The 26,712-nt window shown below is 36.8% G+C and overlaps 1 protein-coding gene across 50 annotated transcripts in view; it reads left to right on the forward strand.

The window, feature by feature from the left end:
- SP100 (SP100 nuclear antigen) overlaps window positions 1-26,712 on the forward strand; it is a 132,061-nt gene that overhangs the window by 15,301 nt on the left and 90,048 nt on the right. For 29 of the 50 annotated variants that reach the window (XM_063645178.1, XM_063645182.1, XM_063645183.1 and 26 more), the window contains exons 3-8: window positions 11,364-11,526; window positions 12,597-12,765; window positions 15,163-15,246; window positions 17,443-17,505; window positions 17,916-18,065; window positions 18,528-18,611. In XM_063645178.1, coding sequence (XP_063501248.1) covers window positions 11,364-11,526; window positions 12,597-12,765; window positions 15,163-15,246; window positions 17,443-17,505; window positions 17,916-18,065; window positions 18,528-18,611 — 713 coding nt within the window. The remainder of the gene's footprint in view (window positions 1-11,363; window positions 11,527-12,596; window positions 12,766-15,162; window positions 15,247-17,442; window positions 17,506-17,915; window positions 18,066-18,527; window positions 18,612-26,712) is intronic. The other 21 variants (XM_063645198.1, XM_063645201.1, XM_063645206.1 and 18 more) reach the window with 3 other exon arrangements.

The raw sequence follows: 26,712 nt of genomic DNA on the forward strand, positions 1-26,712 counted from the left end.
CCCTTCTAATGTGGTTTTTCTCAGGTTTTGTGGTCCAAGGGAGGTGGTTCAGCCTCACTCTTGGGTTCTGAAATTTTCACAAAGGCATCCTTGTCTATGGATAGTTGCTACTGAGTCTTTCTGTGAGAGAGACTAAAGCCAGAAACCTCCTACTCTGCCATCTTAGTGACATCCCATCCTAGATGTGCCTTTTAAATCTGTTTCTAGCTTCAGCTCTGGAAAACTTTTTTTTTTTTACTTGAGTTCCGTGTTCTCGTTCTTTCTATTCTTTTCTGGAATTCCCCTTGGAATAATGTTGAAACATCCTATGCAGTTTAACCTTCTTTTTTCACATTTTCTGTGTCTTTCCCTGCCTGTATTCCAGAAAGAAAAATGTGGCTCACTAAGTTACTCTTCAACTGAGTCTATTCTGCAACCCACCTTTATTTTTTAACAGCTTTAATGAGGTATAATTTACATACTGTAAAATTCTCCTAAGTGTGTATCTCAATGATTTTTAATAGGATTACAGAGTTGTGCAACCATCATCACAATCCAAGCGTAGAATATTTTCACTACCCTTAAAAGCTTCTTCATGACTATTTGGGATCAGTTCCTGCTCCTATTCTCCAGCCCTAGGCAACCACCAATATACTTTCTATCTCTGTAGTTTTCCCTTTCCTGGACATTTCATGTAAATGGACCATATATTATATGGTCTTTTACATCTGGGTTATTTCATTGAACGTGATATTTTTGAAGTTCATCCATGTTTTAGCATGTATTTATATTTTGTTCCTTTTTTATTGCTGAATTGTATTCCGTTATATGGCTCTATCAATGTATTTTTTCATTTGCCAGTCAATGGAAATTGGTATTGTTTTAATTTTTTGACTATTATGAATAATGCTGTCCTAAGTATTTGCATACAAGCCTTTGTGTGGATATACATTTACATTTCTAGGTAGATATTTAGGAGTGAAACTATTGGGTTCTATAGTAGCATTATGTTTCACTTTTTTAAAATCCATCTTACAGTGTTTCCAAAAGACCATTTTACAGCAATGTATAAGGGTTCAAGTTTTGCTAAAACTTATTATTTTATGTCTTTGTAGTCATTCCAGTGAATATATTTTGGTATTTTGTTGTGGCTTGATTTGCTTTTTTCTAATAACTAATGCTACTGAACATCTCTTCACATGTTTTTATTTTTCATATGTCTTTTGGAGAAATATCTATTCAAATCATTTGTCCATTTTTAATTGGCTTGTTTTCTTATTGAGTTGTCAGAATTCTTTACATATCTGAATACAAGTACTTTATTAAAAATATGATGGCTAATATTTTCTCCCAGACTGTGACTAATCTTTTCTTTCTCTTTATGGTATATTTGAGGCACAAAAGATTTAAATTTTGTTAAATTTTAACTTATCATTTATTCTTTTAAAGATTATACTTTTGTTGTAGCTAATTCTTTGTCTTACCTAAAGTCACAAAGATTTTTGCCTGTGTTTTCTTCCAAAAGTCTTATCATTTTTGCTGTTTTACAAGACTACTGCATAATTTGGGGAACCCAGTGAAAAATGAAAATGGGGGGATCTTTGTTCAAAAATTATTAAGGATTTCAAAACAGTGAAAGAAGAACACTAAACTAAGCACAGAGTCCTTTGTGACTGCACAGGATGCATGCCCATAAAGCCATCCTGCTTTTACATTTAGATCCATGATCCATTTTGGGTTGATTTATGCATATGGTGTGAGGTAAGGGTCTAATTTCATATTTTTGCGTGTGTCTATCCAGTTGTACTAGTACTATTGTTGAAAAAACTATCTTTTCCTCATTTAATTGCCTTGGCACTTTTGTTGAAAATCAATTGACCAAAAACCTAAGGATTTATTTTTGCACTCTCAGCTCTGTTGTATTGATCTTTATGTATATTTATGCCAGTACTGTCTTGATTCATGCAATAAGTGTTGAAATCACAAAGTATGAGTCTTCCAACTTTTTTCTTCTTTTTCAAGACTGTTTTGGATATTCTGGGTTCTTTGCAATTCCATGTAAATTTTAGGATCATCTTCTCAATTTCTGCAAAAGGCCATTTGGGATTTTGATAGGAATCATATTGAGTCTCTAGATCAATTTGGAGAGAATTACCATGTTAAACATATTGAGTCTTTCAATCCATGAACATGGGCATCTCTATTTATTTTGATCTTTAATTTTTCTCAGCAATGTTTTGCCATTTTCAGCACACAAGCCTTGCATTCTCTTTGTTCACCCTTTTTATTTTTAAATATTTTATTATTTTGCCTACCTTTATGTTTGAATTTACAAACTTAACTTTTAAATTTCTAAGTTTCCTAGTTGGTTGAATATTATTCATAACTTATTCAATATTATTGAATAATATTGACCTAATATTGAGTAATAGACTTTTGAGTAAGTATATTTAATAACCCTGTAACTTATTAGGTCTCAATATTGTTGAATAAGTTATGGGGTTATTAAATATACTTACTCAAAAGTCTTGTTCTGTTTACTGTATTATTTCTTTTCTCTGATATTACCTAAAAAATGGTAAAAGAAAGATCTGAGGGGACCTGGTTAGAACCCTGAAACTATCCACTAAGCCAGTGTTGACAACTGGGGTGTAGTGGTTCCATGCCTTCCCTAATATTTATTCTGAATTTTATATACAAATGAAAGACTTGTTTAGTTTAATTTATATAAAAATGAGATCATAATATATTGATCTAAACATGATGTTTTCATTGAACAACAAAACTATGACTGTCTATCCAAATTACTAGAATTAAATAGCTATGTAATAGTTCAACAGTGTATATTTACAATAATGTACTTAACCAGTCAGCTGAATAGACAATTAGGTTGTTTTCAGGTTTAGGAGTATGTGTTATTGTTGAGGGTTTTTTGCTGGTAAAAACAATGCTTCAACAAAAATTTTGCATTTATGAGCATCTAATCAACAAATATTTATGGAACACCTTGTATATATCAGATACTCAAGGAAAATCAGTGGGCAAAACAGACAAAATCTCTGCCTTCATGGCATATATATTTTTGGGGGAAAAGAGACAATAAAGAATATGATAAACAATAAATAAACAAATAAGTAATTCATTTAGCATGTTAGGGAGTAGTAAGGGCATGAGAAAAAGAAATAGAGGCAGATTAGGGGCTTGGGAGTATGGGGGCAGGCTAGGGGGATTGTGATTGTGATTTTTAGATAGGTTGGTCAAAGCAGGCCTCATTGAGAAGGTGATAGTGAAGCAAGGATCTAAAAGACACAAGGGAGTTAGTTCACTACATAGATATATGTGTCTATGCTAAGTAGAGAAAATAGCCAGTATCAAGTCCCTAAGGCTAGAGAATCTCTGGTGTAGTCAAGAAACAGCAGAGGTGAGTGTGGCCCAACAGACATGAGCAAAAGGAGAGGAGCAAAGGATGTATCATTTCAGACCCTTTGAACAGTGTAAGGATCTGGCTTTCACTCTTGAAGAAATTGGGAGAATTGAAAGTTCTGCAGTTCTTGTTTTTATAAGATGGATGTTGTCTTTTTATTTCTATAGGATAGATTCCGAAAGTGGATCTGCTGGGTCAGTCTGTAGTATACCTTAAAATTTAGTAGATGTTGCCAAATCTTTTCTGAAAAGGCTGTAGTAATTCATGCTTACACCAGGGATGAGTAAGTGTCTGTTTCTCTGAATCTTCTCCCTCGTGACATAGTGTCACTAATGAAATTGTGTTTGCCAATCTAATGGGTGAGCAATGGTTTCTCATTGATATTTTAGTTTTTATGTATTCATATGTTTATTAGACATTTTCATTTTCTCTTATTTAAGCTGCCTGTTCAGGTCCATTTTGGAGGGGTTATTTGTTGCTTTTTATTAATAGACTGTAGTCTTTGCCCATTAATATCAGATATATTAACCCTTTGTCATATATATTGAAAATGCTTTTCTACACTCTTTTATATCTGCATTGCTTTTTAAAAACATTTTAACCTATTAAGAGAAATCTTCCTTTAACTATTCTCTTCTCAAATTTTTCTTGTCTGACTCAGATATTTGTTCTGTCATTTAAATATTTACATTATTTGATTCAGCTGTTTTTCCAACTTTTATTTAAATTCAGGGGCACGTGTGCAGGATGTGCAAATTTGTTACATAGCCAAAAGTGTGCCATGGTGATTCGCTGTGTGATTCATTCCATCACACAGGTGTTAAGACCAGCATTCACTAGCTCTTCTTCCTGATCCTCTCCCTCCTCCCAGCCCCCACCCTCTGACACACCCAAGTGTGCATTGTTCCTCCTGTGTCCATGTGTTCTCATCATTTAGCTCCCACTTATAAGTGAGAACATGCAGTCAGCACTATTCACAATAGCAAAGACATGGAATCAACCTAAATGGCCATCAATTATAGACTAGAGAAAGAAAATATGGTACATATACACTATGAAATACTATGCAGCCATAAAAAAGGAATGAGATCATGTCTTTTGCAGGGACATGGATGAAGCTGGAGGCCATTATCCTTAGCAAAGTAATGCAGGAATATTTTATCCAGTTTCAATGGGGTTCCGGGTTGCAAGTGCACTATACTTACATAATAATTTCAGAATAATGGATGTTTTAAAATTACTACCTTTTTTGTAATTGGAGGCCTTTCATAATCTCTGTTTATTTAGATCTTATTTAATTTTCTTCAATAAGATTTTTATAGTTTTCTTCATATAGGTCTCATACCTTTCAGATGTTTATAAATATATACATTTGTATTTGCCATTGAGTCTTTTTTCAACGTATGTCGTTCCAAATAAAAACTATAAGTTTTATATATCTATTTTCTATTCATACTCTCATATGGTTTTGCTGTGTCCCCACCCAAAATCTCATCCTGAATTGTAATCCCCGTAATCTCCAAGTGTCAAGGAAGAGACCAGATGGAGTTAATTGAATCATGGGGCAATTTCGCCCATTCTGTTCTCATGATAATGAGTGAGTTCTCATAAGATCTGATGGTATAAGGGGCTCTTCCGCCTTCACCTGACATTTCTCCTTCCTGCTGCCTTGTGAAGAAGGTGCCTTAGTTCCCCTTCGCCTTCTACCATGATTGTAAGTTTCTTGAGGCCTGTCCAGCCACACTGAACTGTGAATCAATTAAACCTCTTTCCTTTATAAATTACCCAGTCTCGAGCAGTTCTTTATAGAAGTGTGAAAACGGACTAATATATACTCCTCAGTAAATTCTTTTTCTAGTTCTTATGAATTTTATTAGGTCTGTAGGTTTCCTACATATATAATTATAGAACATATTGTACACCATTTTAGTATTTCTACCAATTATTTTTTTTCATATCCTATTGCATTAGCTAAAGCTTCTAAAATATGTATATGTGAACACATATGTATATGTGTATACACACACACACACATATATATGTAAATGTGTATACACACACACACACATATATATGTAAAAGACCGTGGTAATGGTAGACATCCCCATATTGTTTTCTATTTAAATGACTTCACCATTAATGTTTACTACAACATTTGCTGATTTTAGAGACTTCATGTTGTGTTAGTTTTTATTTCATAAAGAGTTTTAATTTTTAAAAAATAGCTGCTAGGACTTACCAAATTCCCTTTTAAACCCATTCTCGAATATGTTTAAATACGTTTTCTCCTTTTATTTATTGATATAAAATTATAGAGACTTTCTAAAGTTGAACTATTTTTTTGTTTCATTCAATCTCATTGTCATTAGTTTTCTCTTTCTTCTTGGTTCTAAATAACCTCTAACTGCAAGTTTTATTTCATCTTTGATCCAACACAGTGCATTTTCTTTTGTTTTCTAAAATCTTAAGTAATTTATTTTCTATATGAAGTCTGTTTCACTTCTAGTGATTATAACTTTTTGTGACTTCTTTTGTGGCTAAGATTATGCTGAATATTGATATATATTTCAAGGATATTGAGAAATATGTGTTCTCTGTTTTTTCTTTGTTGTTGTTGTTGTTGTTGTTGTTGTTGTTGTTGTTTGGGACTGAGTCCTGCTCTGTCACCCAGGCTGGAGTGCAGAGGCTGACTGCATCCTCCGCCTCCCAGGTTCAAGCAATTCTCCTGCCTCAGCCTCCTGAGTAGCTGGGATTACAGGCATGCACTACCATGCCTGGCTAATTTTTGTATTTTTAGTGAGACGAGGTTTCACTATGTTGGTCAGGCTTGTCTTGAACTCCTGACCTCGTGTTCCGCCCACCTCAACCTCCTAAAGCGCTGGGATTACAGGCATGAGCCACCACGCCCAGCCATGTTCTCTGTTTTTAAGTCACAAGATTAAATATTAAATCACTCATTAATTTATCCAGAGCCTGTATACTTTGTACATTTTTGTATATGTAAAGAATCAAAAAACAGGGGTGAATTGGTTTTCAATGCCTGTAAAACATTTGTCTCATGATTTGTTTCTTGAATTTTGATTTGACATTAAATGAGAACAGTCTTGCTTTTTGTTTTGTTTACGGTTGCATACCATAACTTGCTGATTTTCAATTTCAACATTTTTTGTGTCATTTTTTCTTAGTTGTGTCTTTAGTTGGATTCTCTTTGATTCCAGTCAATATCGATATCATCAATATTGATGATTCTTTTTCGATATTAATATTGCCCTTCAATATCATTTTTCCTTTCATTCTGTTTAAATAATTTTTCATACTTTTTCCATTTTGTCTTTATTTTATTTCAGTAGTTTTGGGGGAACAGGTGGTTTTGGTTACATGGATAAGTTCATTAGTGGTGATTTCTGAGATTTTGGTGCATCTGTCACCCAAGCAGTGTACACTGAACTCAATGTGTATTCTTTTATCTGTCACTCCCCTCCCGCCCTTTCCCCTGAGTCCCCAAGGTCCACTGTATCATTCTTATGCCTTTGCATTCTCATAGCTTAGCTCCCACTAATAAGTGAGAACATAACAATACTTGGCTCCATTCCTGAGTTGCTTCACTTAGAATAATGGTCTCCAACTCCATCCAGGATGCTGAGAACGCCATTATTGCATTCCTTTTTATGGCTGAATAGTACTCCGTGGTATATATATATACATACATGTATATATACACATACATATATACCATATATATGTGTGTGTATATAGATATACATATATGTGTATATATACATATATATATCACATTTCTTTATCTACTCATTGATTAGTGGGCATTTAGGCTTGTTCCACATTTTCTCAATTGCTAATTGTGCTGCTATAAACGTGTGTGAAAATGTCTTTTTCATATCATGACTTATTTTCCTCTAGGTAGAGACCCAGTAGTGGGATTGCTGGATCAAATGATAGTTCTTTAAGGAATCTTCATACTGTTTTCCATAGTGGTTGTAATAGTTTACATTCCCACTAGCAGTGTAAAAGTGTTCCCTTTTCACCACATCCATGCCAACATCTATCATGTTTTTATTTTTTAATTATGGTCTTTCTTGCAGAAGTAAGGTGGTATCACATTGTGGTTTTGATTTGCATTTCCCTGATAATTAGTGATGTTGAGAATTTTTTCATATATTTCTTGGCCATTTGCATATCTTCTTTTGAGAATTGTCTGTTCATATCCTTTGCCCACTTTTTGATAAGATTATCTGAATTTTTTCTTGCTGATTTGTTTGAGTTATTTATAGATTCTGGAATTTTTGCTTAGTCTTGCTTTGGCAATGTGGGCCCTTTTTTGATTCCATATGAATTTTAGGATTGTTTTTTCTAGTTCTGTGAATAATGATGATGGTGTTTTGATGGGAATTGCATTGAATCTGTAGATTGCTTTTGGACAGTATGATCATTTTCACAATATTGATTCTACCCATCCATGAGCATGGAATGTGTTTCCATTTGCTTGTGTCATCTATGATTTCTTTCAGCAGTGTTTTGTAGTTCTCCTCATAGAGATCTTTCACCTCCTTGGTTAGGTATATCCTAAGGTTTTTTGGATTTTTGTTGTTGTTGTTATTGTTTTGCTTTTTTTTGGTTTATTTTTATTTATTTATTTTTTGCAGCTGTTGTAAAAGGGATTTGATTTGATTCTCAGCTTGATCATTGTTGGTGTATAGCAGTGCTACTGATGATTTTGTGTCCCAAAACTTTACTGAATTCATTTATCAGATCTATATCTTAGGATACTAATCATATCGTTGGTGAACAGTGAAAGTTTGACTTCCTCTTTACCAATTAGGATGCCCTTTATTTCTTTCTTTCTTCTGACTGCTCGGGCTAGGACTTCCTGTTTTATCTTTTACAACTCATTGTTTTCCTTGTTTTATCTCTCTAAAAATGCAAACTATGTCTGCTTTTTATTTTTATTTTCAGTGTTACATAAGGTTTTATAAGGTCTGATTTCACTCAATCAGTAGTTATTTTCAAATCTTAGGAAAGAAGGAAGGAAGGAAAGAAAGAAGCAGGAATATGTATAAAGTTATAGCAAACATCACACTTAATGGTGCTGCTAAGTGCTTCTTCCCTGAAATCGGAAATAAGGCAAGGAAGTCCACTCTCATCACTTCTCTTCAACATTGTATTCAAACTCCTAACCAGTGAAATAAGACCAAAAAACGGAAATAATTGTTTGGAAAGAAACAGTAAATCAGTCTATTTGTTGATGATATAATTATTTTCTTTAAAATACAAAGGAAATCTATAAATAATTTACTAGAAATACTACATGAATTTAGCAATGCCATAAATTCATGGTTAATACGTTTCAAACCAATTATATTTTCATATAACAGTAATGAGGAATTTGAAAAGCATTATCATTTAAAGTAACACCAAAATAATAAAATAACTAGGAATAAATTTATTATTTTTTAAATTAAATTAAATTTTTTATTTCAATAGGTTTTTGGAGAGGAATAAATTTAATGAAAGATGTACATGACTTCTAAAAACTATAAGCAGTGCTGGGTAAAATTAAAGACATCTAAGTAAATGGAGAGATATACAATGTTAACAGATTGGAAGCTCAATATTGTTGTCATCTCCCCCAAATTTATCTGTAGCTTCAATTCAAATCCAAAAAAAAGTCCTAAAGATTTTTCTTGAAGAAATTGACAAATTGATTTGAAAAGATAATGTATAAAAGCAAAAAATCTAGAAAATCCAAGACAATCTTTTCTAATTGACTTCACGACTTTCGTTAAGCCATGACATTTAAGGCAAAATCTTATCAGTATAAGGGTAGACAAATAGATCAATGGTATAACATAGAAAGTACATATATAAATGCATGCTAATATCGTAAATTGTTTTTTGAATATTTTCATGACCTTGGAGTAGGCAAATATTTCTTAGATAGTACACTAAAGTCATTAATCATAAAAGAAAAAATAATAAATTGGATTTCATCAAAATTACAGATTGCTTCCCATCAAAAGACATAATTAAGAAAATGAAAGAGAAGCTACAGACTGGGTGAAAATATTCACAATACATAAATCAGACAAAACACTTCTATCCATAATATATTTAAAAAACTCCTACCCATCAATAAGTAAAATTGAATAATATAAATGGGCCAAAGACTTGAACAGACACTTTACAAAATAAAAATTGCCAATTAACACATGAAAATATGCTTGACATCATTTTATCATTAAAGAAATACAAATTAAAACTAAAATGACATATCACATCACACACACTGGAATGGCTAAAACTAGAAAGGCTATCTCTGATAGTCTTTGAAAAACAGTTTGGCAGGTTCTAAAATGGTTAAATGTACTCTTACACAATGACCCAGCAATTCCACTCCTACATATTTACCCAAGATAAGTGAAAACATCTTGCCACAAAAAGACTTGTACAAGAGCAGCAATTTTATTTATACTAGTCTCAAAGTGGAATCAACTCCAATGACCATGAACAGAAAATTGAATAAGCAGATTGTGGTATATTCACACAATGGAATGCCACTCAACAACAAAAATGAACAAACTACTGTTCAACACATCAACATGAATGATAAGCAAAAGAAGGCAGAGACACAAAAGCATATATATCTTTTATCCCATTTATACGAAATCCAGTAGCAGGCAGTATTAAGATATGATGGTAAAAATGACAGCAATGGTTGCCCTGAGAGGCTGCCTGGCTGCATGTGGTCAGCATGTGGGTTGACGGGCAGGGCACACACTGTTCTGTTCATTTCTCAAATAACACATCAGTGCTTGGCTCTGTGTCTCCCTTCAAATCTCCGTTGTTTCTTACAAATTCTGTAGGGCACCATGATTCCTAACCTCTGAAAGCATCCATCCCCTACCTGCTATTGCAACTAGCACTTTTCTGACCACTTTTCACCTTCAAGATTTTACTTGAAATCTCTTATCTGCTCATTGTCCTCTGCCATTCTCTTTGTCATTGTGAATCTAATTCCTTTGTTATCATTTTAGTGATCTTTAGCCAGAAACTTTTTTTACAGAAATTCGAAACAATAATGTAACATTATTGTTTCCTGCCTCACGTTAGATACTGGAAAGTGCCAATAATTCTCTTCTGGTTGGGAAGCAAGGGCTCATAAGTTTTCATAATATTAAGAAATACTGAGATGTTGACTAAAACATTATCAGGGCAATAAAGTAATCAACTAAGAACCAGAATTAGAGATTCCACTTTAAAATTACTTTCACTGGAAACGGCAACAATTTCTGAAATTCAGATGCCTAAAATGATTCACCATATATAACAATAATACAGAGAGATTTATATTAATACAAAGTAGAATCAGGCATTCTAGGAGATATCATTGATATTCTCATGAAATTCTCAATAATGCGGTATCATTATTATTATTAAGCTGCATTGTATTATTTATGAATTAATGATGTAGGATTATATTTCTTAACAGCTACAGATTAGAGAAGGACATCTTATTTTCATCTTTCTCAGATTTGTTTTCTCTCAGTTGTTAATTAAGATGCATATTTAAGGTTAGATTTTATTTTTATTCCATTGTTTTTCATTTCTCTGTGGATGACCTGCTTATTCCATCTAGATTCTGTAGGAATTTAATTTTTATTTCAAAAAATATTCCATATATGGTTAGGTGAAGGTATCTTTACAATGGCTTTGTTCAGTTTAGACAGAACTTTTTCAGTCCTCTATATAGTTTTTCACAGCCTCCATTTCTTCTATTACATCTTTTTTGTTACTTCAATTCCATTTATTCTGGCCTCTACTGAGGACCACCTATTTTATATATGTTCGTTCTTTGTAGCTTGTCCTTCATATATAAAGTCTTACAGCCTCCACAAACATGTCAGAATCTTGATGACCATTTTCACATGGTGTCCTTTTTCCCTAGGATGTTCATGGAAGAACAGGATGTAGATGACAGGCTGCTCTGTGACATTGTATTCAAACACTTCAAAAGACATAAGGTGGAGATTTCAAATGCAATAAAAAAGACATTTCCATTCCTTGAGGGCCTCCGTGATCGTGATCTCATCACAAATAAAATGTTTGAAGTAAGTATTATGTCACAATCTGGTAAACCAGCCCCAAAGTAAGTTATGCTTTGATAACCTAGACCAAAACTTCAGGGTACAATTTGCTAACTGACAGGTCTCCTGTGAGTGGGGAACTTTTTCAAGTGTTTCTGTAAGTGCTCCTGTAAAGTAGAAAAGGAGAGGAGAAGAAGAGGTTGCCAGAGATGGTCCCACTTCCAGCTGAGGGAATGGTGTTCCATGGTGCCCTCTGGAGTTGGAGTGAATGGTACTGGAGAAACTGGAACGGAAACAGGTGTTCTCCATAAATGTACAATGTTTTGTAGAATTCATATACTATAACATAAACTAAAACTTAAAAATAATTTTAATGAAGTGATTTACTTGAAATAGCAATTGACACGGCATTTTCTTCCAGTTAACATCAATTTAAAATACCTAGATCTGGGAACATTAAAACCCACAGGGAAGTGGTGTCTAGAGAGGACAAATTTGGAGGTAGTGCTTGTTATTCTTTCTCCAACACATTTGTTTTCTTTTTCTTTCCTTTTTTTTGTGCATTTCTGGAGTCTTGGAATATGGGTAAATTCCACCCATAGGTCCTGTTGGAGATAGAGAGCAGCAAGTCATCTCTGGCTGTGAATATGCTTCCTCTGTGGCCAAGTTCACAGCAAAGGGAGACTGGTTGCCTGGTTTCCTTGGGCCCTTCAGGCCTAATCAGTCTTGGGGGAAGAGCAGGGGTTGTCCAGCCAACAAAACAGCCACTCATGAATTGCCTGCCACGTCTATCCTAAAAACATATGGATCAGGCTGTTAAAGGACTTTGAGCCCACTTTTATCCTTCCAAGTTTCCCCTTTTTGCATCTAATGTAAATGAAGGTGAAGCAATCAGTCTCATCAGTGGGTATTTTTAAGGAGAAGGGACTTACTTCTTTCATTACTGGCTATACAAATAAGTAAAAATTATGGAACTTCACATGAAAATACCTATGTAGAGAAATTAGAATACAGTAACCATAGAATTCCTTTCTAGAGCTCTTCTGTAACTTGGAAGTCTGTATTTATATTTTCTCCATTCAATATTTTTTAAGGATTCTCAAGATTCTTTGAGAAACCTGGTCCCTGTACAAAGAGTGGTGTACCATATTCTCAGTGAACTGGAGAAGATATTTAACCTGCCAGTTCTGGAAGCACTGTTCAGCGAGGTCAACATGCAGGAATACCCTGATTTAATTCCCATTTATAAAAGCTTCGAAAACGGTAATTAGATTTATTATCTACCTTTTGATTTCCAGGGCCAATTTTTTTCAATAAGCATATACTGATCTCCTACCATGTGTGACACATTGTGTTGGGCAGTGGGCATAGAGTAGTTAACAAAACAGACATGTCATGAGTCTTCTCGAACTTCATGGCATATGGCTATGGTAAACTAAGTACCTGGAGGTCTGTTTCACTGGCCACTTAGACTCATAGGACAACCAGAGCCACACTGGCATCAGATTTACTTAGAAGAGCATAGGGTAAGAAACAGAATCCCAACAGGGCAGCTTCTTATCTTCAGTGGGAGCCCTTGCAGTGGTCTACATAGCAGTCCACCAAATTGACTACTACCTGCCCTGAGTGACAACTTAGCTGTGGGTGCAAGATCCACCTTGGCTCAGCACCACATGCCTGTGGGAGTATATCTCTTGTAACAACTCCATAGTCACAGCTTTCAGGACCCCCTAAGGGGAAAGCTGCGTTACAGGAGCAAGCTGAGTTACAAGAGTTACCAATTGAAGGAAGACCACAACTATGGCTTCCCCACAGGTATTTGTTGTCCATATATAGTCCCAGTCAACCAGTCATGGGTCATTTCTAACCTCAATGTTTGCCTAGTAACACTGCAAAAAAGGCTACCTTTATTAGGTTTCCAGAATATAAGCAAGAAAGTTAACCCTGGGTCAAGTTTGCCTTCAATGAAGCAAAAGTGGTTTTGCTAACCCTTTATCCACAAGGGGTGAAACAAAGATTAATTAAGCAATGATAAAACTGATTACTCTGCCAGGGACCATTTTTGATGCTATACCAAACTAAAGGTTTCATTCTTGACCTTTTTCCTGAGAATGCATAATTTATACTATTAAAATGGTACACGTTAAAGACATCCTCCAATTTTTTTTACTTGCCTGGAAAACTTTTTATTCCCACACAGTTTGATCTCAACCCAGTTCTCCAAATAAGAGATACAGACATCACAAGAAAAATGGGCACATGCCCTGAAGATGGCGGATGCTATGGGAACTGGAATAAAAGTGTGAAAACATGTCTGCAAAACAGGACAAATTAGATTTGGCTAAATCTGAGAGTGAGAAGCAGTATAGGAGTTGACTTAGATCAATTGGAGGAAGATATTGAAAGTTCTGGAATTTAAAGCTAAGGAATTTGAAGTTTACTTGCTAGGCAATCAAGAAATACTACAGGTTTATAAACAAGGAAAGAAGTGTAAGCAGTAGTTGTATATGGCTTATTGATTCGTGTCAATACTAACCTTATCTAAATTAATAATAAAATAATTTCTATAGCAAAAAAGTCAGAAAAGGAATAAAAGGAAATCAAATACCTGGGCACAAATTTCGAGTCAATGTTATGTTTGTAACCAGGATGGTCCAGGCTGTGGGGATGAAGGGAACGGTGCTACCTTTACTGCCCACATTCTCAGGGGCTGTATTCCTCTCCATGGACTGCAGGGATCCCCCTTCCTAGCTCCAGTGCCCACAACTCACTGGGACAGCACCGCCCACCGCCCCACCCAGCGCAGCAAGCCCACCCACCATCAGGGAGATGCTGCTGACTCTTGGACCCTGAAGTCCACACAAGCTGCCCCTGTGTCCTCTGTTATGTTTATTTGAGAACTGTTCATCCTCCCTGACCCAATTAAGACAACGTTCTCCTGTTTCTAGCCTCATCTTTAAAGATGTTGAGGTTTTCTCACTTATTTTTTGTTTATTTATGTTTTTTGAGACAGTTCCAATCTGTTGCCCAGGCTGGAGTGCAGTGGCATAATCTCGGCTCACTGCAGCCCCAACCTCCGGGCTCTAGTGATCCTCCCACCTCAGTCAGCCTCTTGAGTAGCTGGGACCATAGGTGTGCAACACCACATCCAGCTAATTTTATTTTTCTTTTCAGAGATGAGGTCTAGCTATGTGGCCCAGGCTGGTCTCAAAATCCTGGGCTCAAGCAATCCTCCTGCATCGGCCTCCCAAAGTGCTGTGATTACAGGTGTGAGCCACTGCACCTGGCTGATTATAAAAAAAAAGGAATCTCTCTAGGACTTGAGACCTTCTCCCCAGGGAATTCCCCAGTTTCTTCCTTACACTTGATATATGCCTACCGTGCCATCTGACAATTTTGAGGGTAACACAGCTCACAATGTTTCCATTACTCCTTTATCCTTAAATCTTGAGTGTCTCCTTTCTGTGTAGGACAATGAAGGCTTCATTGTTGTAGTGGTCTCTTCTCTGTCCCAGGGGATGACGGGAGAACTTTAGGTCATGTGGAACCCTCTGAGCTCTGAGTCACCCAAGGGCTGGAAATTCCTAAAAGCATGATTTCCAGACATTGTCCCTGGTCCCTGTAGATCTCTAATTGCTTCTTCTTTCTCCCGCTCTTCAGTAATCCATGACAAATTGCCTCTCCAAGAAAGTGAAGGAGAAGAGAGGGAGGAGAGGCCTGGCATCCAACTAAGTCTTGAACAAGGTAAAAATGACAGAATAAAAACTGTTTCTAAGAGAGGTTAGGGATCCGAGGTTCTGAGTGGAGATTGTGAATCAGGGAAGACATATGGAAGGACTTTGGAGAAGTCAAGGAGGGGGTTATATGAGCTCTTAACCAGGTGCAGGGTCCTGGAGAAGTGGCCATGACAAGGCATAGTTGGCTCAATAACCATGAGGGAATCAGAACCACGCGTCAGCAGGCCAGATTTGCAGATGCCGACTACCTAGAAGTAATTGTGATTTAGAAAGGTCCCTGTAGGGGATCGGTGTAAAGCTGCGAAGGGTTAAGAACCACAGCCTGTGGCCCAAGGTCAACATCAAAGAGGAGACCCCTGGGGAAAGAAAGGCTCCTGTTTTACCTGTACTGTCATATTCACAACACTTCTGACACCAAACATGTCGGTGGTCTCCACACATCAATCAGTTCTCCAATTCTCTGTAGATACCACCTGATATCTTATAATTTAATTGAATTCTGGCACTAATTGCCCAGACTTGGCACAGACTGCACAGGTTAAGGCTCGTTCCCATAAGAATGCCCTCCACTTCAGATGCCAGTTGCAAGTCTCAGGTTGTGGCCTGTGCTTCTGACCAACTGCCTGTAAGTTGGAGGTTCCCGCAAGCCCTTCATTGGCTTTGATACTTTCCTAGTAGATCACACAGAGCTCATGGAAATGTTGACTTATATTTGACATTTATTATAAAGGATACATCTCAAGAACAGCCAAGTGGAAGAAATGCATAGGGCAAAGCGTGGGGAAGGGCACAGAGCTTCTGCCCTCTCTGGGACATGACTCTCCTGGCACTTCCATGTGTTTGCCAGCCCAGAAGATTTCTGAACCCAGTCACTTAGGGTTCTTTATGGACATTCCAGTATACAGCCTGGATTGATTAAATCATTGGCACCTGATTATTAAGTTAAGCTCCATCCCTTCTCTCCCCTCCCTGGAGGTCAGGAGATGGAGCTGAAAGTTCCACCCCTCTAATCTCATGTTCAGCTCCCCTGGCAACCACCACCCAACCCTTAGGGGCTTTCCAAAAGTTACCTCATTAACATAAACCCAGGTGTGGTCGAAAGGGGCTCGTTATGAATAACAGAAAGTGCTCTTTTCACTTGTTATGACTTACGATGTTTCAAGGGTTTTAGGAGCTCTGGCCAGGAGCAGGGAATGAAGACTGAAATGTGTATTTCTTATATCACGGAAGAAACTTGGTGATGGCAGAAGAGGGGACAAATTTAAATATGAGGATGTTGTTCAAGAGCAGGAATATTCAAAGAGAAAGGCGGTCATGTAGAGAGACTCAGAAAGAAAGTGATGCACATGGGAAGAGGATGTAAGTACCTAAAGGACAAAGGAAGGGAAATGAAACCGTGAAAAGGAGTAAAAGAAAACAAAAATAACTGTGTCATTAACAGCTCACCTTGATTAAACATCTGCTCTGTGGCAGTTGGTCTAATGCTCGTGACAGACATTGGAGATTAATATTACTTATATGGCTATTTTGCAGATAAGGTAACTGAAATCCAGACATACCACAAATGGAGTTTACCTAGGGTCAGATGAACAAGGAAAAGCCCAGGCGTTCTACCCCACAGCCTGCATTCCTAACCCTGTGCTATCCAGGCAATCTAAAAAAATAAAAACAGAAAAATGAAACAAACATGAGGAAATATTTGCAGACAAAAAGATCCAGGAAAAAAGAATACCAAGAGCTGAAGGAAGTAGAGGCTACTCAGACACTGAGTCCTCATGGAAAAGCCAATGAGAAAGCATGAACAGATGTGGAGAGGGAGGGTGTTGTGTGAAAGGGGGTGGGCATGAGGCAACCACGACTTCAAAGAAACTGAGCTAAGGGCTCTGGGCAGGGTAGCTCTGGGGACAAAGGCAGGATCACTCTGCCATCATCAGTTACCAGAGTGTCTCACAGAGGACATGCAGCAGAGTTGTCTGGCCAAGGCCCCTGTCAGCCAGGGGTGCAGCTGACCCAGTCCCCTACTCTCAAGGCTGGCGTCTGACTTCAATAATGAGGTGGCATCTGCCAGTTCCAGGTGGCCTTTGCATTGAGACTTAGAAGGGGTCTTTAACTCCTACATTACAGAGACCAAAAAGGGATTAGGGGAGAATGGCAAAATCCATACCTCGATTTCTGAAATAAACTTCTAATTTCTTCCTGCCAGGAACTGGTGAAAACTCTTTTCGAAGCCTGACTTGGCCACGTTCGGGTTCCCCATCTCATGTTGGTTTGTTCCTGTTTACTACTCTTTGAGCCTCTGCTATTCTTGCCCCATTCTGGAATGTGCTGTGGGGTTGCCTCTTTGTGTTAATGATTGCCCAGAATTTTCAGTTTTTGCATCTACAGTTTTTCCATTTCTGGGATTTAAATAACAAGTCCTTATCCTCTAGGTTGCCTAGGAGGGTTTCTTCCTCCCACACCCCTTAATCACACTTGCTGCTGGTTCCTGCTGCCGCTGAGCCTGGTCGTTTTACCCATGTGCCTGCTTCACCATTTTCTGCCTGCATCTGCTTGAATCTGGCTGTTGCCTTGGTGCCTTGACCTTACGTCCATCAGTGGCCCGTGCTGTAGTGGTTGGAGGGGAGTGACGGGCAGCAGGGGGCAAATAAAATACCTGTGAATCAAACCATGGTTTAGGTACAACCCCACCTGAAAATGGACTCTCAGAGCACCCCTGTGAAACAGAACAGATAAATGCAAATAGAAAAGATACAACCAGTGACAAAAATGATTCGCTAGGAAGCCAACAAACAAATGAACAACGTGCTCAAAAGGCTGAGCCAACAGGTAAGACTGACTGGGTTCACATGAATGGGGAGGAGCCAAGGGGCCCTGGCTGGTGGCAGAGGAAGAGTCTAATGCACAACGCAAGGAGACACCTATTTAACAAGCAGGGGAAAATCACATAGACACAGAGGGGGCCTGATATACAGATGAGCCTGATACACTGACATACTGATAATAAAGACCTGGAGGAAGAAAGCTAGAAGCAAAAAACTGAGAGAGAAAGGGGAAGAGTTGCAGATTCTCACCAAAGAAGAGAGACAGAGACAAAAGGCAAAAGGAGAAAGTAGAGAGAGACTGGCCAGGAATCAATGAAGCACAAACACCTTCATGTAGCAATATATGCAGACAGGGGTATAAGTAGAAACAGGAGATGAAAGGAGAAGCAGGGTGAGGTCTAACCAAATGGAAATAGGACAGAGCAAGGCTCCACTGGATCTCAGCTGTGATCTCGTTTATCTCCAGAGTCCTGTGAACAAGTCACTGTCCAAGTGAATAATGGGGATGCCGGAAGGGAGACACCCTGCCCATTGCCCCGTGATGAAGAAAGTAATTATTGCTTACCTCACCTATTTTCTTTCCTTTCTTATTCAAACGCTATACATTTGTTTGGTTGATTGGTTGGTTGTTGTTTTACCATCGTAACCGCTTTTTAAAATTACCAAATTAAAAACTGGATGTATTTATCATTACATGTTGTCTTGAAATATGTACACATTGTGAAAAGGCTAATTAGAGCTAATTAGCATAAATATTACCTCACGTACTTATTCTTGTGGTGATGACACAAAATCTATTCTCTCAGTAATTTTTAAGAATGCAATACATTATTAATTATATTAATCGTGTTGTATAATAGATCTCTTAATGTATTTCTCTTATTTAACTAAAATTTTGTATCTTTTAACCAACATCTCCCCAGTCCTCTTCCTCATATCCCCAGCCTCTGTTACCACTGTATACTCTCAACTTCTATAAATTCATCTTTTTTACACTCTACATATAAGTGAGATGTCATGTATGTCTTTCCATACCTGTCTTATTTTACATAACATAATATCCTCCAGGTTCATGGTTGTCATTGCAAATAACAGGATTTCTTCCTTTTCAAAGGCTAGATAGTATTTCAGTGGGTAGATGTATTTCATTGTGTATATATTTTCTTTATCCATTCGCCCACTGATAGGTACTTAGGTTGTTTCTGTATCTTGGCTATCGTGAATACTGCTGCAATGAACATGGGAGAGCAGATATCTCTTCCGTATACAGATGGTCCCTGATTTATGATGGTTAGACATGATTTTCAACTTTACAATGGGTTTATTGAAGTATTAAATGCATTTTTGACTTATGATATGTTCAATTGATGGTAGGTTTATGGAAATGTAGTCCCATCGTAACTCTAGGCCATCTGTACTGATTTCATATCCTTCGAATATATATTCAGTAGCGAAATTCATGGATTATATGGGTAGTTCTACTTTTTATTTATCTGAGGACACTCCATACTGTTTTTCTTAGTGATTGTAGCAATTTACATTCCCACCAACAGTGTACAAAGGTTCCCTTTTCTGCACATCCTCACCAACATTTGTTATCTTTAATCTTCTTGATAATAGCCATTCTAACCAGTATATGGTGATGTTCATTGTGGTTTTAATTTGCATTTTCTTGATAATATCTGAGGCAGGGCATTTTTTCACATACCTGTTAGCCATTTGCATGTGTTCCCTTAAGAAATGTTTATTCAGGTCCTTTGCCCATTTTAAAACCTGTTTGTTCGTTTGTTTGTATTTAATATTGAGTTGTTTGAGCTCCTTATGTATTTTGGATAATAACCCTTATCAGACACATGATTTGCAAATATTTTCTCCCATTCTGTAGGTTGTCTCTTCACTCTGTTGATTGTTTCCTTGCCTGTGCAGAAGTGATGTAATCCCAGTTCCTTCTGCTTTTGTGATTGTGCTTCTGGTGTTATACCCAAAAAATATTTGCTCAGACCAATGTCGTGAAGCTTTTCCTCTATATTTCTTCTAGTAGTTTTACAACCTTGGGTATTACATTTCAGTATTTAGTCCATTTTGAGTTAATTTTTTAATATGGCATGAGATGGGGTCAAATTTCATTCTTCTGCATGTGGATATCCAGTTGTCCCAACACCATTTATTAAACAGACAGATATCCTTTACCTATTGCATATTCTTGGCACCTTTGTTGAAAATCAATTGACCATAAATGCATGGATCCAAGCTCTCTATTTTGTTCCATTTTTCTACATGTCTATTTTATGCAAGCACCATGCTCTTTTGATTAACATAGCTTTGTTGTATATATTGAATCAGGTAGTACGATGCTTTCAGCTTTGTTCTTTTTGTTTAAAATTGCTTTGGCTAGTTGGAGTCTTTTGTGCCTCCACACAAATTTTTAAATTGTTTTTCTATTTCTCAAAAAATGCCATTTGAATTTTTTTTTTTTTTTGAGATGGAGTTTTGCTCTTGTTGCCAAGGCTGAAGTGTAATGGTGCAATCTCAGCTCACTGTAACCTCCACCTCACGGATTCAACTAATTATCCTGCCTCAGTCTCCCATGTAGCTGGGATTACAGGCATACTCCACCACGCCCAGCTAATTTTTTGTATTTAGTAGAGACAAGGTTTCACCACATTGGTAGGGCTGGTCTTGAACTCCTGACCTCAGGCGATCCACCCACCTCAAACTCCTAGGTGCTGGGATTACAGGCGTGAGCCACTGCACCTGGCTGCCATGGGAATTTTTATAGGGATTGCACTGAATCTTTAGAGGACTTCGAGTAGTCTGGACATTTTAACAATATTAATTCCTCCAATCCATGAACATGGGGTATCTTTTCATTTCTTTGTTCTTCAGTTTCTTTCATCAATGCCTTAACGTTTTCAGTGTGTGCATATTTCACCTCCTTAGTTAAATTTATTCTTAAGTATTTTGTTGTAATTATTGTAAATTGGATTGTTTTCTTGATATCTTTTTCAGATAGTTTATTGTTAGTGCACAGAAATGCAACTGATTTTTGTATGTTGCGTTTGTATCCTGCCACTTTACTGAATTTGTTTATTAGTTCTAGCAGTTTTTTTTTTTTTGGTGGAATCTTCAGGATTTTCTAGATATAAGATCAGGTCATCTGCAAATAAGGACAATTTAAAACTTCTTCCTTTCCAATTTGAATGCCTTTTATTTCTTTTGCCTGCCTAATTGTTCTGGCTAGGACTTGCAGTAACATGTTGAATAGAAGTGAGAATGCGCAATCTGTATTGGTCCATCCTGACACTGCTAATAAAAGACTGGATAATTTATAAAGGAAAGGGGTTTAATTGACTCACAGTTCAGCATGGCTGGAGAGGCCTCAGGAAACTTACAATCATGACAGAAAAGGGGAAGCAAGCACGTCCTTCTTTACATGGCAGCAGGAAGGAGAAGTGCAGTGCAAAGGAGGGGCAAGTTCCTTATAAAACCATCAGATCTTGTGAGAACTCACTCAGTGTTGTGAGAACAGCATTGAGGTAACTGCCCCCATGACTCAATTACCTCCCACTAAGTCCCTCCCATGACATGTGGGGGTTATGGGAACTACAATTCAAGATGAGTTTGGGTGGGGACACAGCAAGACCATATCAGCATCCTACTCTTGTTTCTAACCTTAGAGGGAAATCTTTCAGTTTTTTGTCATTAAGTATGGTACTAGCTGTGGGCTTGTCATGTATGGCCACTATTGTGCTGAGATACATTTCTTCTGTATCTATTTTGCTGAGAGTTTTTATCATGAAAAAATGTTGAATTTTGTCAAATGCTTTCTCTACATCTATTGAGATGATCATATCATATGGTTTTTGTCCTTCATTCTATTAATGTGATGTATGACCTTTTAGATATGTATATGTTAAACCATTCTTGCATCCCAGTGATAAATCTTATTTGATCATGGTGTTTAATGTGCTGTTGAATTTGATTTGATAGTATTTTGTTGAGGATTTTTTCATATACATTTATCAAGGATAGTGGCCTATAATTTTCTTTTCTTGTAGTGTTCATGTCTAGCTTTGGTATCAGGGTAATGCTGGCTTCATAAAATGAGTTTGGAAGTAGTCCCTCTTACTCCATTTTTAAGAAGAGTTTGAAAAGGATTGCTATTTGTTCTTTAAATATTTAGTAGAATTCAACAGTGAAACCATCTGGTCCTGAACTTTTGTTTGGTGGGTGGTATTTTATTATGGATTAAATCTTACTCATTATTGGTCTGTTCATATTTTCCTGTTTCTTTGTTATTCAGTCTTGGTAGGCTGTATGTGTTTAGGAATTTATCCATTTCTTCTAGGATATCCAATTTGTTGGCATTAAATTGTTTATAGCAGTGTCTTATGAGTCTTTGTATGTATGTGGTGTGAGAAAGATAGTGTCTCCTCTTTCATTTCTGATTTTATTCATTTGAGTGTTCTCTCTTTTTTCTTAGTCTAGCTAAAGGTTTCTCAATTTTGTTTATTTTTTCAAAAAGCCAATGCTTTGTTTTGTTGATCTTATTTTTTTCTAGTTTTAAACTCATTTATTTCTGATCTGATATTTATTGTTTCCTTCTTTCTGCTAATTTTTGCCTTAGTTCTTCTTCTTTGTCTAGTTTCTTGAGGTGTAACATAGGTTGTTTGAGATCTTTCTTCTTTCTTGATGTATTCTTGTGTTTATTGCTATAAACTTCCCCTCTTATAACTGCTTTTGCTATATCCCATAAGTTTTGATATGTTACATTTCTATCTTCATTTGTCTCAAGATTTAAAAATTTTTTTCACTTTAATTTCTTCATTGACCCATTGGTTATTTGGGAGTGTACTTAATTTCCATGTATTTGCAAATTTTTCAAAATTCCTCATTATTGATTTCTAATTTCGTATCATTGTGGCCAGAAAATATATCTGATATAATTTCAGCCTTCTTTACTTTGTTAAAACTTGTTTTGTAACCTAACATATGATGTATCCTGTAGAATGTCCCATGTACAATTGAGAAGAATGGTACTTTTCTGCTTGTAGAAAAAATATTCTATAAATACCTGTTAGGTCCCCTTGGTCTAAAGCATAGTTTAAGTTTGATGTGTTCTTATGGATTTTCTCCCTGGACAATCTGTCCACTGCTGAAGGTAGGGTGTTGAAGTCCCCTAGTATTATTGTATTAGTCTCTCTTTCCTTAAGATCTATTAATATTTGTTTTATATATTTAGTTGCTCAAATATTGCGTGCATATGGTTACAGTTGTTATATCATCTTGATAAGTTGACTCCTTCATCATTACATAATGACCATCTTTTTGTTTTTCTTTTTGTTTCTTTTGTTTTTGTTTTAGTTTTTGTTTTGGAGACAGGGTCTTGCTCTGTCACCCAGGCTGGAGTGCACTAGTGCAATCATGGCTTGCTGCAGCCTCAGCCTCCTGGGCTCAGGCAATCCCCCCAAGTAGCTGAGATGACAGGTGTGTACCATCACATTTGACTAATTTTTTTTAGTTATTTATAGAGACAGGATTGCCCTATGTTGCCCAGGCAGGTCTCAAACTTCTGGGCTCAAGCAATACTTTCACCTCAGCCTCCCAAAGTGTTGGGATTACAGATGTAAGCCACCATGCCTGGTTTTATCATGACCTTTTTTGCCTTGTTTTATATTATTTGATTCAAATTGTATCTCATCTGATGTAAGTATACCTATGCTTTCTTTTTTTAATTTTTTTATTATTATACTTTAAGTTTTAGGGTACATGTGCACAATGTGCAGGTTTGTTACATATGTATACATGTGCCATGTTGGTGTGCTGCACCCATTAACTCGTCATTTAACATTAGGTATATCTCCTAATGCTATCCCTCCCCACTCCCTCCAGCCCACAACAGGCCCTGGTGTGTGATGTTCCCCTTCCTGTGTCCATGTGTTCTCATTGTTCAATTCCCACCTATGAGTGAGAACATGCGGTGTTTGGTTTTTTGACCTTGCGATAGTTTGCTGAGAATGATGGTTTCCAGTTTCATCCATGTCCCTACAAAGGACATGAACTCATCATTTTTTATGGCTGCATAGTATCCCATGGTGTATATGTGCCACATTTTCTTAATCCAGTCTAGCGTTGTTGGACATTTGGGTTGGTTCCAAGTCTTTGCTATTGTGAATAGTGCCGCAATAAACATACGTGTGCATGTGTCTTTATAGCAGCATGATTTATAATCCTTTGGGTATATACCCAGTAATGGGATGGCTGGGTCAAATGGTATTTCTAGTTCTAGATCCCTGAGGAATCGCCACACTGACTTCCACAATGGTTGAACTAGTTTACAGTCCCACCAACAGTGTAAAAGTGTTCCTATTTCTCCACATCCTCTCCAGCACCTGTTGTTTCCTGACTTTTTGATGATCGCCATTCTAACTGGTGTGAGATGGTATCTCATTGTGGTTTTGATTTGCATTTCTCTGATGGCCAGTGATGATGAGCATTTTTTCATGTGTTTTTTGGCTGCATAAATGTCTTCTTTTGGGAAGTGTCTGTTCATATCCTTCATCCACTTTTTGATGGGGTTGTTTTTTTTCTTGTAAATTTGTTTGAGTTCATTGTAGATTCTGGATATTAGCCATTTGTCAGATGAGTAGGTTGCAAAAATTTTCTCCCATTTTGTAGGTTGCCTGTTCACTCTGATGGTAGTTTCTTTTGCTGTGCAGAAGCTCTTTAGTTTAATGAGATCCCATTTGTCAATTTTGGCTTTTGTTGCCATTGCTTTTGGTGTTTTAGACATGAGGTCCTTGCCCATGCCTATGTCCTGAATGGTATTGCCTAGGTTTTCTTCTAGGGTTTTTATGGTTTTAGGTCTAACATGTAAGTCTTTAATCCATCTTGAATTAATTTTTGTATAAGGTGTAAGGAAGGGATCCAGTTTCACCTTTCTACATATGGCTAGCCAGTTTTCCCAGCACCATTTATTAAATAGGGAATCCTTTCCCTTTGCTTGTTTTTGTCAGGTTTGTCAAAGATCAGATGGTTGTAGATATGCGGCACTATTTCTGAGGTCTCTGTTCTATTCCATTGATCTATATCTCTGTTTTGGTACCAGTACCATGCTGTTTTGGTTGTAAGTATACCTATGCTTTCTTTCTTTCATTTCCATTTGCATGAAATATCTTTTTCTATCTTTTCACTTTCAGTCTGTGTGTCCTTAAAAGTGAAGTGAGTGTCTTGTAAGCTGCATATACTTGGTTCATGTTTTTTGAATTCATTCAGCCACTCTATGCCTTTTGATTGGAGAATTTAATCTATTTACACTTAATATAATTACTGATAGGTAAGTACTTTCTAAAACCATTTTGTTTATTGTTTTCTGGTTGTCTGTAGGTTCTTTATTCCTTTCTTTCTCTCTTACTGTCTTCCTTTGTGATTAGGTGATTTTCTCTAGTGATACGCTTTGATTACTCTTTATCTTTTGTGTAATCACTGTAAGTTTTTGCTTTGTGGTTAACATGAAGTTTACACAAAACATCTTATAACAGGCTATTTTAAGCTGATAACTTAATTTTGATTGCCTACAAAAACTGCACTTTTACTTTACTCCCTCATTTAAAATGTTTGATGAAAGAGTTTACATCATTTTATATAGTCTATACCTTAACAAATTATTGTAGCTACTTTTTTAAAAAAAATTGTCTTTTAACCTTCATACTAGAGGTAGAAGTGATTTACACACCACCATTACAGTATTAGAGTATTCTATATTTTGACTGTATATTTACTTTACCAGTGAGTTTTATACTTTCTTATATATATATATATATATTTTTTTTTTTTTTTTTTTTTTTGAGACGGAGTCTCGCTCTGTCGCCCAGGCTGGAGTGCAGTGGCGCGATCTCAGCTCACTGCAAGCTCCGCCTCCTGGGTTCACGCCATTCTCCTGCCTCAGCCTCTCCGAGTAGCTGGGACTACAGGCGCCCGCCACCACGCCCAGCTAATTTTTTTGTATTTTTAGTAGAGACGGGGTTTCACCGTGGTCTCGATCTCCTGACCTCGTGATCCGCCCGCCTGGGCCTCCCAAAGTGCTGGGATTACAAGCGTGAGCCACCGCGCCCGGCCTACTTTCTTATATTTATTTTTATATTATTAGTTAGCATTTACTTCTTTCAGCTTTAGCATTGCTTGTAAGACAGGTCTGGTGGTAATGGATGTATTCATCTTTTGTTTTCCTGGGACAGTCTTTATCTCTCCTTTATTTCTGAAAGACAGCTTTGCCAAGAAAAGTATTCTTGGTTGTCAGGTTTTTTTTTCTTCCTTTGGCACTTTGAATATTTCATTTCATTCTCTCCTGATCTGTAAGGTTTCTGCTAAAAAGCCCACCACTATCCTTGTTAAAACTCCCTCATATGTTAGTTGCTTCTTTTCTTTTATTGCTTTCAGGATTCTCTCTTTGTCCTTGAATCTTGACAGCTTGATTATAGTATGTTTTGGTGTAGTCTTATTTGCACTGAATCTGATTGGAGACCATTGACCTTCTTGTACCTGGAAATTTATATCTTTCACCAGATTGGCAAGGTTTTATACTATTATCTCTTTAAATTAACTTTCTACTTTTGTCTTTCTCTTCCCCTTTATGAATTCCTGTGATTCAA

Source organism: Symphalangus syndactylus, chromosome 8 (genome assembly GCF_028878055.3).
Source record: "Symphalangus syndactylus isolate Jambi chromosome 8, NHGRI_mSymSyn1-v2.1_pri, whole genome shotgun sequence".
Taxonomy (NCBI): Eukaryota; Metazoa; Chordata; class Mammalia; order Primates; family Hylobatidae; genus Symphalangus; species Symphalangus syndactylus.